The sequence below is a fragment of the Somniosus microcephalus genome, chromosome 18, assembly GCF_052327205.1.
Source record: "Somniosus microcephalus isolate GS21.2 chromosome 18, FLI_Smic_1.0, whole genome shotgun sequence".
NCBI classification, from domain to species: domain Eukaryota; kingdom Metazoa; phylum Chordata; class Chondrichthyes; order Squaliformes; family Somniosidae; genus Somniosus; species Somniosus microcephalus.
The window spans coordinates 67,713,209-67,728,828 of record NC_141004.1 but is presented as its reverse complement, the minus strand read 5'-3'; the positions used below and the strand labels follow the sequence as shown (position 1 = coordinate 67,728,828).

General features: G+C 41.5%; 1 protein-coding gene across 8 annotated transcripts in view; it reads left to right on the top strand.

Moving 5' to 3' along the window:
- csde1 (cold shock domain containing E1, RNA-binding) overlaps positions 1 to 15,620 on the top strand; it is a 130,350-nt gene that overhangs the window by 92,147 nt on the left and 22,583 nt on the right. For all 8 annotated transcript variants that reach the window (XM_086011623.1, XM_086011616.1, XM_086011617.1 and 5 more), the window contains 3 exons: positions 1,890 to 1,997; positions 7,876 to 8,051; positions 12,622 to 12,734. In XM_086011623.1, coding sequence (XP_085867749.1) covers positions 1,890 to 1,997; positions 7,876 to 8,051; positions 12,622 to 12,734 — 397 coding nt within the window. The remainder of the gene's footprint in view (positions 1 to 1,889; positions 1,998 to 7,875; positions 8,052 to 12,621; positions 12,735 to 15,620) is intronic.

Here is a 15,620-nt window from a genome sequence, read left to right as displayed (position 1 = left end):
AGTTGTGGATATCAACGAGTACAGGAAACTTTGTGCTATCCGGCGCCGACGGGACCGAGCTGTTGCCGTTCCCTCAACTGCCGGACACACCAGCGTTAATGTTGAAGCATACGGGGCTTTTCATCTCCATCTGACAACAAACACTTGCTTAGCAACAGCTTCTAAACAGTCGGCCCGTACCTTGGAAGCGTCTCTCTGAAGCTGTTGCTAAGCTACAGAGACTTTGCAGAGCCTGATTGTTGGGGGGGGGGGGGGGAAAAGCCACGAAGAAAAAAAACCTAACAAAACGGCTCCTGATTTTTGCTGGTGGCTCGCGCTTGCTGGACATTTAGCCTCCGGATAACAAAGTTTCCTGTACTAGCATCCTGGTATTAAAACAACTATACTACCTTCACAAATTACTGGAAACATTTTCTGAATAAAAAGGAGAGGAGAGACAGCTGACACCTAAACCAATACAGAATCAAAATACTGCGGATGCTGGAAATCTGAAATAGAAACAGAAAATGCTGGAAATACTCCGTAGGTTAGGTGGCATCTGTGGAGGGAGAAGCACAGTTAATGTTTCTGGTTGATGGCCTTTTTGTCAGACCAGACACCAAAACCAAGTAGGATTCAAAAATAAAGGCAAATTTTATAATAGTATAGAAGTTGTTCACACAATAATCAACACATGGAATTGACTTTCAGATTGAGTAGTGAAGTTGAAAATCCTTTAAGAAAGTTAGATACTGCCGTGTAGATTTTTCTTTATGGAACGTAGAATCATAGATTATAGAATCGTACAGCACAGGAGGCCATGCCCACTGAGCCTGTGCCAGCTCTTTCGAAGAGCAATCCATAGTCCCACTCGCCTTCTCTCTCATCATATCCCTGCCATTCTTTCTCCTTCAAGTCTTTTTATCCAATTCTGTTTTGAAGGCTACTATTGAATCTGTATCCACCACCCTCAGGCAGTGCATTCCAAATCCTCACCACTTGTTGCATAAAGTTTTTCCTCATGTCGCCTCTGGTTCTTTTGCCAATCGCCTTTAAATCTCTGCCCTCTGGTTATCAACCCTTCAGCCATTGGAAACAATTTCTCTTTATTTACTCTACTCTATCTAAATATCGGGACAGGAGGAGGCCATTCAGCCCCTCGAGCCTGTTTCGGATGAATGAGCTAATATTAGGTCAAATGACCTTCCTCGTGTAATCTTGTGATGGTAAAATCACTGCGTGTTCAACACTTGACTGCATAGAATTTACAGTGCAGAAACAAACATGCCATTCATCCCAACCGGTCTGTCCGTGTTTATGCTCCACACAAGCCTCCTCCCACCCTAATACAATAGCAAAATACTGCGGATGCTGGAAATCTGAAATAACAGAAAATGCTGGACCTGCTGAGTGTTTCCAGCATTTTCTGCTGTTATTTCTCCTCCCACCCTACTTCATCTAATCCTATCAACATATCCCTCTTCATTTCTCCCTCATACTTCTCTAGCTTCCCCTTAAATGTATATATGCTATTCACCGATTACTGGAGAAATTGTAAGTGAGCACCACTTACAATATAGTATTGTTTTCAACAAGACAAAATGTATTAAATATTGCAAAGTATTGTTGGAGGGGGAATGATCTTTACAGAATTTGTATTTTTTAATGGTGACATGTTTGAAATTGATTGGAAAAAACTTTGCATGTTAGTTTAATAACTGAATTAAAAATATATGCATGTGGATTTTTGTTACACATCACTTTTGATGAACATAGTTGAATTTTTTTAGGAACCAGAGAATCCCACAATGAAGACAATTTTGCCAACTCTGGTCCAGTTAACAACATGTAGGGTTGTGTCGGAGTGGCTTCCACTGTTGCTGAACTTGTCCCGTTTTGTCACTCTTTAGGATGCCGAAGAGGGAATCCTTGCATATGAGGAGACTGGGATAAGAATGACCGTACCATACCATATAAAAGACCTGGAAGGGTGTGCAATTCCACAGCTTGGTGATAAGGTAAACTTGTGTGGGTGATTCCTAGTCTTACCAGTACAATTTTTCAATTGCTACTGAAGGTAAAATGACCATCTCTATTAAATTATTAAAGCCATTATTACATTTTGAACTGCAACCAGCCCAAAATGTAGTGGTGGTCCACAATTCGGGTTTGTATTGTAGCTAAATACTTCTGAAGAATTGGCAGTGCCTCTTATTGCAGTACTTGATTGTAGAATGTGTATGCTGTAGGTTATAGTAATCACATGATGGTCGTAACTCTTGCCTCCCTAATGTACTTAATTTTGATATCTTCATTAATAGAAAAATACTAGCCCATCTCCTGTGGCATTGCACATGGGAAGTCAAGCCTAAGTGCAGTATTCAATTCCAGGGTGGTTAGAGGACTGAAGGATAACTGGACTAAGGTAGGGAAAGTGGAAAGGGAAAGTAGGAGGTGGGGAGGGGGTGACCGAGAACCAAAGGATCATGGGAATTGCTAGATGAGAAAACCCAACAATAATGGGATTGTTTACTAATTATGGCAGTCAAGCTCTATCAATTATTTTACAGCAGACCCTATTTTTAGTGATGGTTGAGGGGAGGGATAACTATTATGCAGGACACCGAAAGAGCTCTCCTGCCCTTCAATAGTGCCATAGGATCTTTTATGTCCTCTTAACGGGGTCGATGGGGTCTCTGTGGTCTCATACGATAGACTGCATCTCTGACAGTACAGCGCCCCCCCCTGTACCCAGAAAGCCCATAAGAGTGGAGAGCAATGAAGCTCAAGACACTTCATTATGGCGGGGTGTCCTGGCACGTTCTTTGGAAGAAGGGGGCTAGCACATGAAAATAGCCGGGTTAGGGTGAAAGACCTTCTGTTGGGGTGGGGGGTTTAGGCGTAGTGTTGCAGCCCGAGAAGATAGCTAGCACACTGGCAGGCCATCAGTCAGTTGAGATTTTGAGTGGCTGAGCTCTTTTGGCAGTACGGGGAATCAGTGGAGTGGGAGTGTATCCGAGGAGTAAAGCCGCTGAGGTCCATGGTGGGGGTTGGGGGGGCTACGAGGACCGGGGTGATGGCAAGGTGCATAGTGGGCCTGCAGCCAAGGCCAATAGCAGCCAGTTGGGGAGAGGGCGGGCGGCCGAGTTGTGTAGTGGTTGGTTAGTGTGGCAAAAATGGGGAGATGAGAACCCATGGTGGCTGGGAGTGAGGGGGAATAAAATTTCAGGTGGCGTTCAGGTTTTCTGTGGTGGGGGTGGGTGTTGGTGGCGTTGAATGGCATCTATTGCAATATTCTCTTGCCTTGGGGCCAAGGAGACTCCATGCAGCTCAGGCACAACATAAGCCCTGCGAATTGAGAAGCTGGTGCAGAGCCACCATGTGGCCATGCTATGGAGCTGCAGGATGACGCCAGTAATTCCTTTACAATGTCACGTTCTGATTTTGGTTTTTAAACCTAATGTTGCATGACAGATTTGAAATTTAACACGTCTATGATAATACCATCTACAGATGTAACGGGTGGTGCAAATAAGTTATACTTCAATAAATGGGTTTTCCCACTAAAGTTGTATGACAGGAATTTTCAATATATTTTGAAATGGACTGTTGTGACCCACTCGGCAGTTTTCATATATAATAGATATTGGTCCTGGCATACATTGTTGCATTTCCAAAGACTACAGAATTAGTATGTCTGCTTTAATGTGCTCGTCACCCTGTAATATGGCTGGAGAGCACTATTTGGCCCTCTGGATTGCAATTCATCCTTGTTTGGAGGGGGGTGGGGGGAGGAATGAAGTGAAATTTACACTATTATATTGGAATGGAAATCTCCCTTCGTTTCTCTGATTTTTACCCTAATGTAAGACCCCTGCCAGTTTTGATGGATTGCGGGTTGGTGTGCACCAGCCATTTTCTCCCTTTTCCAATTGTAAAGCAGCTAAGGTCATGACTGTAGGTTAGGATCAAACCTGCATTGTGCTGCCCAGTAGTTTTAAAAACTTACTTAAAATGAGGGCATTAATTGAAAATTTACATTCTTTTATTTCTGCAGACATTGAAAAGAATGAATGACACGGGTTCAAATAGTTAATCCCTGCGAGTGCAGATAAAACCATAATGGCCAATGGTATTTATTATAAAACTCAAAGAAAGAGAAAGAAACACTTGTGTTTATACAGCCACTTTCATGACCTCGGGACGTCCCAAAGTGCTTTACATTCAATGAAGTACTTTTGAAGTGTAGTCACTGTTGTAATGTAGGAAGGGAAAACCTTACAGGAGTAAAGAGCTAATAAATGTTATAAGGCGATGGTTAGTTTACAGTACTTTGTTTTTGGTGTCTCATTATAAAAAGGACTTTAGGATACATCGTGGGTTCACTGGGGTGATTGATATCTTAGAAAGCAAACTAGTTATGAGGGGCCTTTAATTACTGACCACTTCCATTAGTTCATTATAGACAGAGAAGACCTTTAAAATTATGATGGATTTGCTGGTGAATAGGGAAAGGTTGGTCTGGATTTCATATTTCTAGAATTTTTAACCATTTTCCACAAAGGAATTGGAATAAGTTACTTTTAATGCTGAGTTTTTAAAAACAATGTGCATCCTCTCCAATTTCTTTTAATGGAGCACTTGGACGAGAGATGTTTAGGATGCGAATTGGAAGTTGTTTTTCCAAGAGACCAAACAAGCAATTCATTAGTTTGAGTATTCAGAAAGACATCTCTTGCCATAGTGTTGGAAAACCCTATGACTTATCGGTCTGAGAGCGGCAGGCTTTTTGATAGCGAATGGCTTTTAAGAATTGAACATAGACACTAAAGGAGGCAGTCAGATTTTTGGAAGATGGCCCATGGAATAAATGGGATAGTGGCAGCAAGGATACAGAATTGGATACAAAGTGACAGGAGACAGTAGTGGTGAACAGTTTTTCGTACGGAATGGGTGGACATGTGGCAGATGAAATTCAAGGCAGAAAAGTGTGAAGTGATACATTTTGGTAGAAAGAAAGAGAGGAAATATAAACTAAAGGGTACAATCCTGAAGGGGGGTACACGAACAGAGAGACCTGGGGGTATATGTGCACAAATCGTTGAAGGTGGCAGGGCAGGTTGCGAAAGCACTTAAAAAGGCTTATGGGATCCTGGGCTTCATAAATGGAGGTAGAGAGCACAAAAGTGTGGAAATTATGATGAACCTTTATAAAACACTGGTTTGGCCCCAACTGGAGTACTGTGTCCAATTCTGGGCACCGCACTTTAGGAAGGATGTGAAGGCCTTCGAGAAGGTGCAGAAAAGATTTACGAGAATGATTCCAGGAATGAGGGACTTCAGTTGCATTGATAGACTGGAGAAGCTGGGGTTGTTCTCCTTGGAGCAGAGAAGATTGAGAGGAGATTTGATAGAAGTGTTCAAAATCGTGAGTGGTCTGGACAGAGTAGATAGAGAGAAACTGTTCCCATTGGCAGAAGGGTCACGAACCAGAGGACACAGATTTAAGATGATTGGCAAAAGAACCAAAGGCGACGTAGGAAAAAGATTTTTACGCAGCGAGTGGTTAGGATCTGGAATACACTGCCTGAAAGGGTGGTGGAGGCAGATTCAATCGTGGCTTTCAAAAGGGAGTTGGATAGGTATCTGAAAGAGAAATTTGTGTGGCTACGGGGAAAGGGCGGGGGAGTGGGACTAACTGAAGTGCTCTTGCAGAGAGCTGGCATGGGCTCGACGGGCCAAATGGCCGCCTTCTGTGCTGTATCAGTTCTATGATTTATACATGAACAGGCAGTGAAAGGTTGGGAAAGACTGGACTGCATGGAGAGTGGTTCTGCTCTGGGCTGTAGGTTAAGAATAAAAGCATTATTCTCAAAGTTAAAAGCCTCAGTGGCGGTAGCCTCGCGTCTCCTTTATTTTGTATCATTATGCACATATAAGTTGTACTGAGTGAACCAAGTGACTGATCATACCTATTGCTCTGTATGTTTCGCCTTGCTGTGGAATAAAACAGCTTGTCTATCAAACCAAATTCACTTTGTCCAGTTTGACTCATTCCACCTACTGAGAGACTGAAGAAACATGCAAAAGGTTTGAGGTTCCAATCCAGATCGCAACGGGATACTACTGTAGATACAGGACAGTGAGTCAACTTCCATAAAAGCAAGATGGACCACTTGAGGGAGCAACTGACACTAAAGAATTTTCTAGTTACAGCAAACCTGAATTTGTAATGAGGGTTATCAATTTACAATTGCCACAATAGTGAGGAGAGAGGTTAGGAGAAACTTCTTTACATTGAATTGTTGGAACATAGAATGCTTTGCCACAGGGAGGGAGTAATTGAAGCAGAGACCTTTAAGGAAATAACTGATACATTTTTGAAGCAGAGAAAAATCCAAGGCGGTGGAGAGTGATCAGAGCAGTGAATTCGTTTTTGATTGCTCTGGTAAAAAGCCGACACAGACACGATGGACCAAATGGGTTCCCTCTGTCCTGTACACTTCTGTGGTTACTCAGTTTTTGTACCTGCCCATTCTATCTTTGTATGATGGAGATTTTAGAACATTGGTTCCCAACTGAAGTTCCCAGCTTCTGTTGTTCATTCTCGCTCTGTGGAGTGCTGTGCTGCCACAAACGTTTTGGGTGGAAAGGATGCTGGTGCAAATGCAACTTGCACGTGCCCTGCAAAAATATTCTTTGGTGATAATATTACTGGCAGTGGGCAGGGATAAGATTGAAATCCAGACCATTATGGATGAAGATGTGCCAGTGGGGGCCTTTAAAGTTTGCACTAATCCAATACCACAAACTTCCTTTTGAGAAAGTTCAACCTCTTAATGCATTTACTTGTAAGTACCAATTTGATCAGCTGGTCTAGTTGAAATAGGCTGTATATGGTAGTTATTTGTCTTGTAGAAATATCCATGAGTGAGTTATAGCCGTCTCCTATAGGGAATACCTGCATTTTGCTGATTGTGATAAACCAATTAATTTTTGTTAACGCAAAAACACCAGTTAAATTGTTCTATAATACTTTAGGACTCATTGGGATTTCTCTCCAACTAATAACTGACAGGAGTTGGAATGATACTATGCTTGGCACTTAAGTGAGGCTCATATAATAATGAAGACCGTGTTATTGGTTCCTAGTAATGTAGGCCTGCCTCTACTGCAAAACATGATAATTCATTTCTTTTCTTTCCTGCCCTGCAGTTTCTGTCATGTATTTTGGTTATGCAGTCTACTAAATCTATATCTTTTAGTGAATTTTGTGTTCTGAGATGCTTGTGCTACAGACAGTGATGCTTTTTCCATTTTGGGCACCACTGACCCCGACCTGGTCTGTATGGCGCAGCTACTGATACGATAAACTCACTGAACTGTCGCATTGTTGTGAGCGGTTTTGTGATGTGGCTTCAGAAAACTATTTGAAGATGCATCCATTTGCTCCCACAATGGCTGTCAAAACCTAACTCATTTTCATGGGCCTTAGCCCACAAAAATGTTCAGTAAAATTGTACTCCCACATCCTGCCTGAGCGGGCTGAGGCTCCCCAAAGGTGTTTCATGCAAGCCCTTTATAGCCAACAAAAAGACCATCTTTGGCTGATCATGCAGTGTGATGCATTTCAGTGACCAATTCACAAGCTGGTTACGGTCACCTACCAGACTTATCATATATGTGATGTATCTGAAGTTTCAACGGAAAAATAACTTTCTTGAGTTATCTGTCTGACTTGTTGCGATTCTATACCTAGGCAAGTGTGTGTTTCCATTGGTATAGCAGTGCTAGTTTTTATAAAGCCACATTGCTTACATGGAAATAAATAGTCAATTCAAAAAATAAAAAATTCTTGCTTAAAGGTACTAATTTTTTCTCTAATCTTTCATATAGATTGAATTTAGCATTTGTGAAGTTAAAAGAACTGGTCTACAGAGTGCAGTGTCAATCAAAATTCTAAATCGTAACCCCAATGCCAAGAGACTTGTAGGCTATGTGGCAGCATTGAAGGATAACTTTGGCTTCATAGAAACTTCTCAACATGATCAAGAAATCTTCTTCCACTACAGGTGAGCCACATATTTGACTTTTGCACTGTATTTACAGAATAGTGTGGAATGTAGTCATCTGGAGAAGTTCATACTTAATGAGTCTGAAATCCAAATCATTGTTCACTATTTGCTTACTTTGTCCAGAAGCCCTAAGCATGACCTTTCTTGGCAAGTTTTGAGTGTCTGGATTGGGTGTGCATTTTACTGAAATAGGTTGGTGTTACTTTTTGCTTCTCTGCGTAGAATTTCCAGTGCTGCATTTTTCTACAGTCAGATCTTGTGTGTATATATGGGAAGTGTAGTCACTGGCATCCCATGATAGATGTAAATGTTTAGATCAAAGACTCCCTTCAGTGAGGCCAACCACATGGTATTGCAATGAAAACTCTACTGGCTACAGGGATTTCACTATTGTATGGAGAATTACTCCATGGATTTAGACAGTGCAAATGGGCAATTATTGTCCCTGTTCATGACCACTAAACAGACTATTGTTTTTTTGTTGACCCTTTTACAAATGCATGCCTAAAATCTAACACTTGTATGTTCAACATGGGAAGAAGCAAAGTGAACTGTGCAGTCAGGCATCCGCCACTAGATGGTGTCACTAATGAGGTATTCCACATATGACACTAAAATGTGTTTTGGATAAGAGGCCAGTAAAATAGCTCAAGTACAAGGCTGCGTTCTGTATTAAAGCAAATTAGAATTGTGTATTTTTCAGAAGTGTTTTGCCATCTGAAGAATGCTAAGTTTCTAAAGGTTACTTTTCCACTTGATGCTGGAGTAATCATTGTGTATATTTTTGACATTTCTGCTGGTATTAAAGTAGAGAGCCAGCCATAAAGCAGTACACCAGAAATCCTGGTTTCTTGACTAGACCCATGCTGCCATGCACTTTTTTGAGACCCCTTTTATAAAAAAAAACTTTCCACAGTACGACAGCTCCATCTTCTCCTTCCCGTAGAGTGATTTGAAACAAGACAGCAGCTTCGTAAAATGGACATGGCAAAGAGCTAGGGCCCACCTTCAGCTTTAGTCATTCTTAAATCAGTTAATGGATACTTGAGTGCCTGAACAACTCCCTGCAGCTAGGCAAGAGGAGCCTATCTTTCAGGTGAAACGCAGGAGGAATGCAGAATTTGGAATGCCTAGGACTGCAGTGCAGTGGGCAGCAGCTTGCTGATGGCTTTCCCACACCTACTTGCATCACTACCACAGGCTGGAAGCAAGGAGAAAGAAACACTTGGCGATGCACAAGAAATGCTTGGAGGAAAAACAAAGAGGAATGGGTCTCTCTGATTGGCCTTCTATTCCATCCAGTGCTCCTGTGAATAATTGGTGGTTTTTGTTCTTTTGGCTCAAATGTAGTTTCTTAACAGCCAATCATTGGTTGCTACAATAAGAAGGGGAGGAGCGAGAGAATCATTGTGCACAGTGTGTGTTCACAACGCACTCGCCTTTCTCTTGTGCCTAGTCTTTTGTCAAATTGACTTCAGGACACTTCTAAAAACTGCATTCTTTCCTTCCCTTTCCCATTCAAATTCTAACTTTTCTCCACAGTAGTTATTGTGGCTCTTTGAGGGGGGAGGAAGAGAGGAGTGGAAGGCAGGCAAGTGGCTTGGGTTACAATCTGGAGATTCCCCACTTGTGCTTTCAGAAACCTTGGACTGTCCATTTTCCTTCTGTGCTCTTTTGCTTCAGAGCCTTTCTTTTGTTTTTGATGTAGTTTTCAGATATTTCATCATCTTTCTTTAGAACGAACTGCTGATAGTACTGCCATACAGATGGGGGACTTGCACCTCTGCTAGAGCAATAACCAACAAATTTTCCTCTGCATTTGCTGTTGCAGTGGAAAAATCTAACCCAAAATATGTTTCAAAGTATGAGTTGCATATCCTGAAGTAAATAATATAAAACCTAAAAGTTCTCACTTTTTTTCACCTGACTTTGCGTAGGTGGCACAAAATACCACCTCCCGAATTACTCGGCGTTTTTAAAATGTACCTTTTCTGAAATGCCATACACTTAATTGTATCTATCTTAAGGCAAGCATTTGCAAGGAGTAACTCAGCTAGTTGGATGTACTATATCCTGTTTCACAATCTGGTCTCAAGTGGTGCTAATTAACACTTTTTAAAAGAAAACCACATGAAGGTTGAAAGATTCTCACAATCTGCAACTTTATAAATTATTTTCAGTTAAATATTTACATTGTAATCCATAAATATATTTATACATTTGCAGAGCCTGGAAATAGAACATCTTAGTTTATAGAAAGCAGCACTGCCTTGGCTAACGAGCATATTTAATGTGGCACATCCAATTCTATCCATTTCAATACTGAAATGGGATACTTGGTTGATCTTAATGTAAGGCATATCAAAATTGAGTTATTTTAGGTATTAAAAATTGGGTCATTTGTATACATGGGAACAATTTAATGCTTGCTTTCTAATTTTGCAATTTGCACAAAGAAATATTGTAGATCATGACCAACAAAAATTGTAGGTGTTAATTTTATTTGTGTCCCTCCTGATTGCCATTGTGATGAGACATTCCCCAGAACTGAGGGCAAGATGATGGGAAACGCACTAAGCAAAAGTGGCCTGGGATGACTTGTCCACCATCTCACTTTTCCCTATGAATGATGCCTTGCCTTCAAGGCAGTGGTATGGTTGGGAGTGAGTCAAATAGAGGCATTTACTGCTGTGAATCCACTTTATACCACTCTGCCAGTAAGTTGGGACATTATCCTAACATTACATTATATTTGACTGGAAGTTTGTGTATGGGTGGACAGATCGAATATTACTTGCTGTTCAGGAAGCAAGGTTGAAAGTTGTATATAAGATGATGAATTTGGTTGTAAGACATCAAGGACACAGTAAAACCTTGGCCTAGCTACATACATTTTAATTTAAAATGTAACTGTGCCAGTATCGAACTCTCTCTGTTCCAATTGGCATCAGATATGTACAACTATCCATATCAAAGCAACACCAGCAGTGCATCAGTCTTATTGACTCCACATTGTAGGCCTATTTAAATGCTTGGAGCTGTTTTTTCATTGAAGTACAGTAATTTGTTTTCTTAAACCAAAGTGAGTCACTACCAATGAGTACACAAGACTTCGAATAATGTTTCACAGCATGGAAATGGGCGTTTCAGCCCACTTGCACCTGTGCTGGGTTTACAAAAGACCTATATTTGCTTAGTCCCATCTCCCTACTTTTTCTTTTTCAAATATTTATCCACTTCCTTTTCAAACCCACTATGAATTCTCTCCCCCTCAATTTCTGGTAGGGTAATCCATGTTGTAACCACACCCTACACAAAAAATACTAACCTCTTTGTTCTTTTGCCGGTAAAATTATGCCCTCTAGTTACTGACTCACCAGACAGTATTATTTCCTTTTTTGGGTTCTCTGTTGTGGACGATGCTGGCAAGATCCCATTTTCTGCCCATCGTGGGTTTCCCTGGGAAGCTGATGGTATGCCACCTAGTGATGTTGCTCCCACAGTGGTGTTGGGGAATTCCAGGATATTAACTTCATAATTTTGAATACTTCTATCAGATCTGCTTTTAAGCTTTTTTTTGGCTGTTTTGAAAAGAGCCCCCCCCCCCCCAAACCAATGTAATGAGAAACTTTAGGATGTCCACCTCCTGCCGCAAAGCCGTTTAAATATCTTGGGAAACCAGTAAGTTAATAACACTTACCATTAATCTAATTTAGCCTTTCACACACATCACTGACTGCACTGTACTCCAATTTCCCTTCCAGTTCATGCTAGCCCTTTTCTTCCTCAATTCTCCCTTTACCCCTACCTGTTGCTCCAGAGGAATTGAAACTTTCCTGCATGTTGGCAGTAGTTTTTGTAGATCAGGAATTCTTGTACACAACATGTAGCAGACTTTGGATTCCTGGAGTAGCTGCATCATGTAGTGGAAGGGGAAAGTTGAGGTGCTCCATTGATTTTAATCCACAAATGCAGAAAGGCAGACACTACGTCTGAAATGCGGACAGTTGCAACAGATACAGAACGGGATGTTGCTGCCTCGGTGGCTGTGTACCTCTGACATCTCTACCAACATTTAAGTTAGTGATCTGGAATTATGGAAATCTAGGAAGCCTAGATATTGCCATTAGTGTGAGACATTTAGCTGGTGGCAATTATGCAATATTATTTGTGGAATAGCCTCTTAATTTGAAGAAAGTTTCTTATCGAATGAGTAAGCACAGCTGTTTCTCCCAAAATAAATGGAGCACATATAAGACACTATATAACCGGAAACTTCAAAATTGACACTAATGCTAATGGTTGTTTTTTTTTTTGGCTGGTATAAGCGACTGCCCGTTTTTAAACATGGCTGTTTTAATTGTTGGGGGCTACATTGAAGTGTGATATTAACCAGCATACTGACACTTTACTAGTTTCCCAATATTTGAATCTCTGTTCCGAGATATTGGTCTTGGCACAAAATCAATACAAGGATGTCCGAGCTGTATACGCTTCAACCTTTGAGCAGTGCTGCAACTATTGAGCTTGTTACATTTTGTACACTGATGTTCTTGCGGTTCCCCAGTGAGTTCTCGGGCGATGTTGATGAGCTGGATGTCGGGGATGTTGTGGAATACAGTTTGTCAAAGGGAAAAGGAAACAAAGTGAGTGCTGAGAAAGTCGCCAAGATTACTACAGGTAAGAGCTAGGTGAACTTTGTGGATTTAAGAAATAACTCCATGCTTCTAATGTGATAACTACCAAGTAACATATGGGAATCCAACTTTTGAGAGGCAAATGATTGCTTTATATTAGTGAGTTAAACGATTTGGGTTAAGTATGTTTAGTTGAAATTCCATTATATGTAACGAGGGAGTACTTGAATGAGGTGCTTGAGTGGTAGAAGAAAATGCAAAGCCAAAATCTTGTGGTTGGCCTCCTTACCAGGACTAGTGTTTTCATGGTCTTTCCACGGCTGTAGCTGTCCCCAGAAATACTGCAAAAATTGTAGCCAGGACAGGCTCGTTATACTGTGATAAATGAATGCTTTCTCGGCAATCCTGTCTTTTAAAGCGTTGCCCTCCAAATCACACCATCCTGATTTAGAAGTATATCGCCAATCCTTCATCGACGTTGGGTCAAAATCCTGGAACTCCCTGCCTAACAGCACTGTGGGAATACCTTCAGCACACGGACTGCAGCAGTTAAAGAAGGCAGCTCACCACCACCTTCTCCAGGGCAATGAGGGAGGGGCAATAAATGCTGGCCTTGCCAGTGACGCACACATCCCATAAACAAATAATTAACAAAACATGATGGGATATGATTCAGTGGACAGCAGGCCAATTATACCTTGCGCAAGTGCTCATTACATTTCTTAATTTTTCTACTGTCCGCTAATAAAGGTGCTAATTAATGCCTTTAGCACCAATAGGAAAATAAGCCACTACAAGTGAGTGTATATGAAGAGTATTGTGTAAATGGGATAAGTGACCTGGTCCACTGTACAACACTTCTGCTTTTCAAATCCAGACAGATGTAAAGAAATTGTATGGGTTACTTTTGTGGAACTGATCCATAAATATTCAAATAAGATTTCTACACTGGAATTGAACTGGATTCTACAGTGGAATTTTGTGCTTGGATTTGAATTATCCTTCAATTCATAGAATGGTTACAGCACGGAAGAAGGCCATTCGGCTTGGCGAGCCTGCAAGAGCACTTCAGCTAGTCCCTCTCCCCCACCCTTTCTCCGTAGCCCTGCAATTTTTTTTCCTTCAAGTACTTATCCAACTCCCTTTTGAAAGCTGTAATTGAGTCTGCCTCCACCACCCTTTCAGGCATTGCATTCTAGATCTTAACCACTTGCTGAGTTTTTTAATAAAAAAAAAAAAAAAAATTCCCCCATGCTGCCTTTGGTTCTTCTGCCAATCACTTTAAATCTGTGTCCTCTGGTTCTTGACCCTTCTGCCAATGGGGACAGTTTCTCTCCATCTACTCTGTCCAGACCCCTCAACCTTCTCTGCTCTAAGGAGAACAACCCCAGCTTTTCCAGTCTGTCCATGTAACTGAAGTCCCTCATTCCTGGAATCATTCTCGTAAATCTTTTCTGCACCCTCTCTAAAGCCTTCTCATCCTTCCTAAAGTGCGGTGCCCAGAATTGGACACAATACTCCAGTTGAGGCCAAACCAGTGTTTCATACAGGTTCATCATCATTTCCACGCTTTTGTACTCTATACCTCTATTCATGAAGCCCAGGATCCTGTAAGCTTTTTTTAACTGCTTTCGCAACCTGCCCTGCCACCTTCAATGATTTGTGCACACATACCCCCAGGTCTCCCTGTTCATGCACCCTTTAGGATTGGACCCTTTAGTTTATATTTCCCCTCTCCATTCTTTCTACCAAAATGTATCACTTTGCACTTTTCTGCATTGAATTTCATCTGCCACGTGTCTGCCCATTCCACCAGTCTATCACTATCCTCCTCACTGTTCACTAAACTTCCAAGTTTTGTCATCTGCAGATTTTGAAATTGTGCCCTGTACACCCACATCCAGGTCATTAATATATATCAAGCAAAGCAATGGTCCTTCAACCGACGCCTGGGGAACACCACTGTATACCTTCCTCCAGTCTGAAAAACAACCGTTCACCACTACTGTTTCCTGTCACTTAGCCAATTTCATAGCCATGCTACCACTATCCCTTTCATTCCATGGGTTTCAACTTTGCTGGCAAGCCTATTGTGTGGCACTTTGTCAATTGCCTTTTGGAAATTCCTGTACGCCACGTCAACCACATTGCCCTCATCAATCCTCTGTTACCTCATCAAAAAACTCGATCAAGTTGGTTAAACACAATTTGCCTTTAACAAAGCCATGCTGGCTTTCCTTTTAATTATTCCGCACTTGTCCAAGTGACTGTTAATTTTGCCCCTGATTACGGTTTCTAAAAGCTTCCCCACTACCGAGGCCAAACTGACTGGCCCGTGGTTGCTGGGTTTATCTTTACACCATTTTTTGAACAAGGGTGTAACATTTGCAATTCTCCAGTCCTCTGGCACCACCCCCGTTACTAAGGAGGATTGGAATATTATGGCCAGTACTTCTGCGATTTCTTCCCTTTGTGTCCGAGGATGCATCCTATCTGTTCCTGGTGACTTAACTACTTTATGTACAGCCAACCTTTCCAGTACCTCCCCTTTATCAATTTTTATCCCATCCAGTATCTCCACTACCTCCTCCTTCACTCTGTCTATGGCAGCATCATCTTCCTTGGTGAAGACCGATGCAAAGTACTCATTTAGCACCTCAGCCATACCCTCTGCCTCCATGCGTAGGCCTCCCTTTTGGTCCCTAATCAGCCCCATCCCTTTTCTTACTACCCGTTTACTATTTATATGCCTATAGAAGACTTTTGGATTACCTTTTTTGGTATTTACTTATCCAAATTGTACTGTACTCACTATCTAGTTTAATTAGTTCTTTTAATAATGACACTTCTATTGTGGATATCGTTATTATGGTCACTCAATTGCTCCACAAGCAGTTGTGTCCTTTACACCACCCAGTCCGGGTAAAAC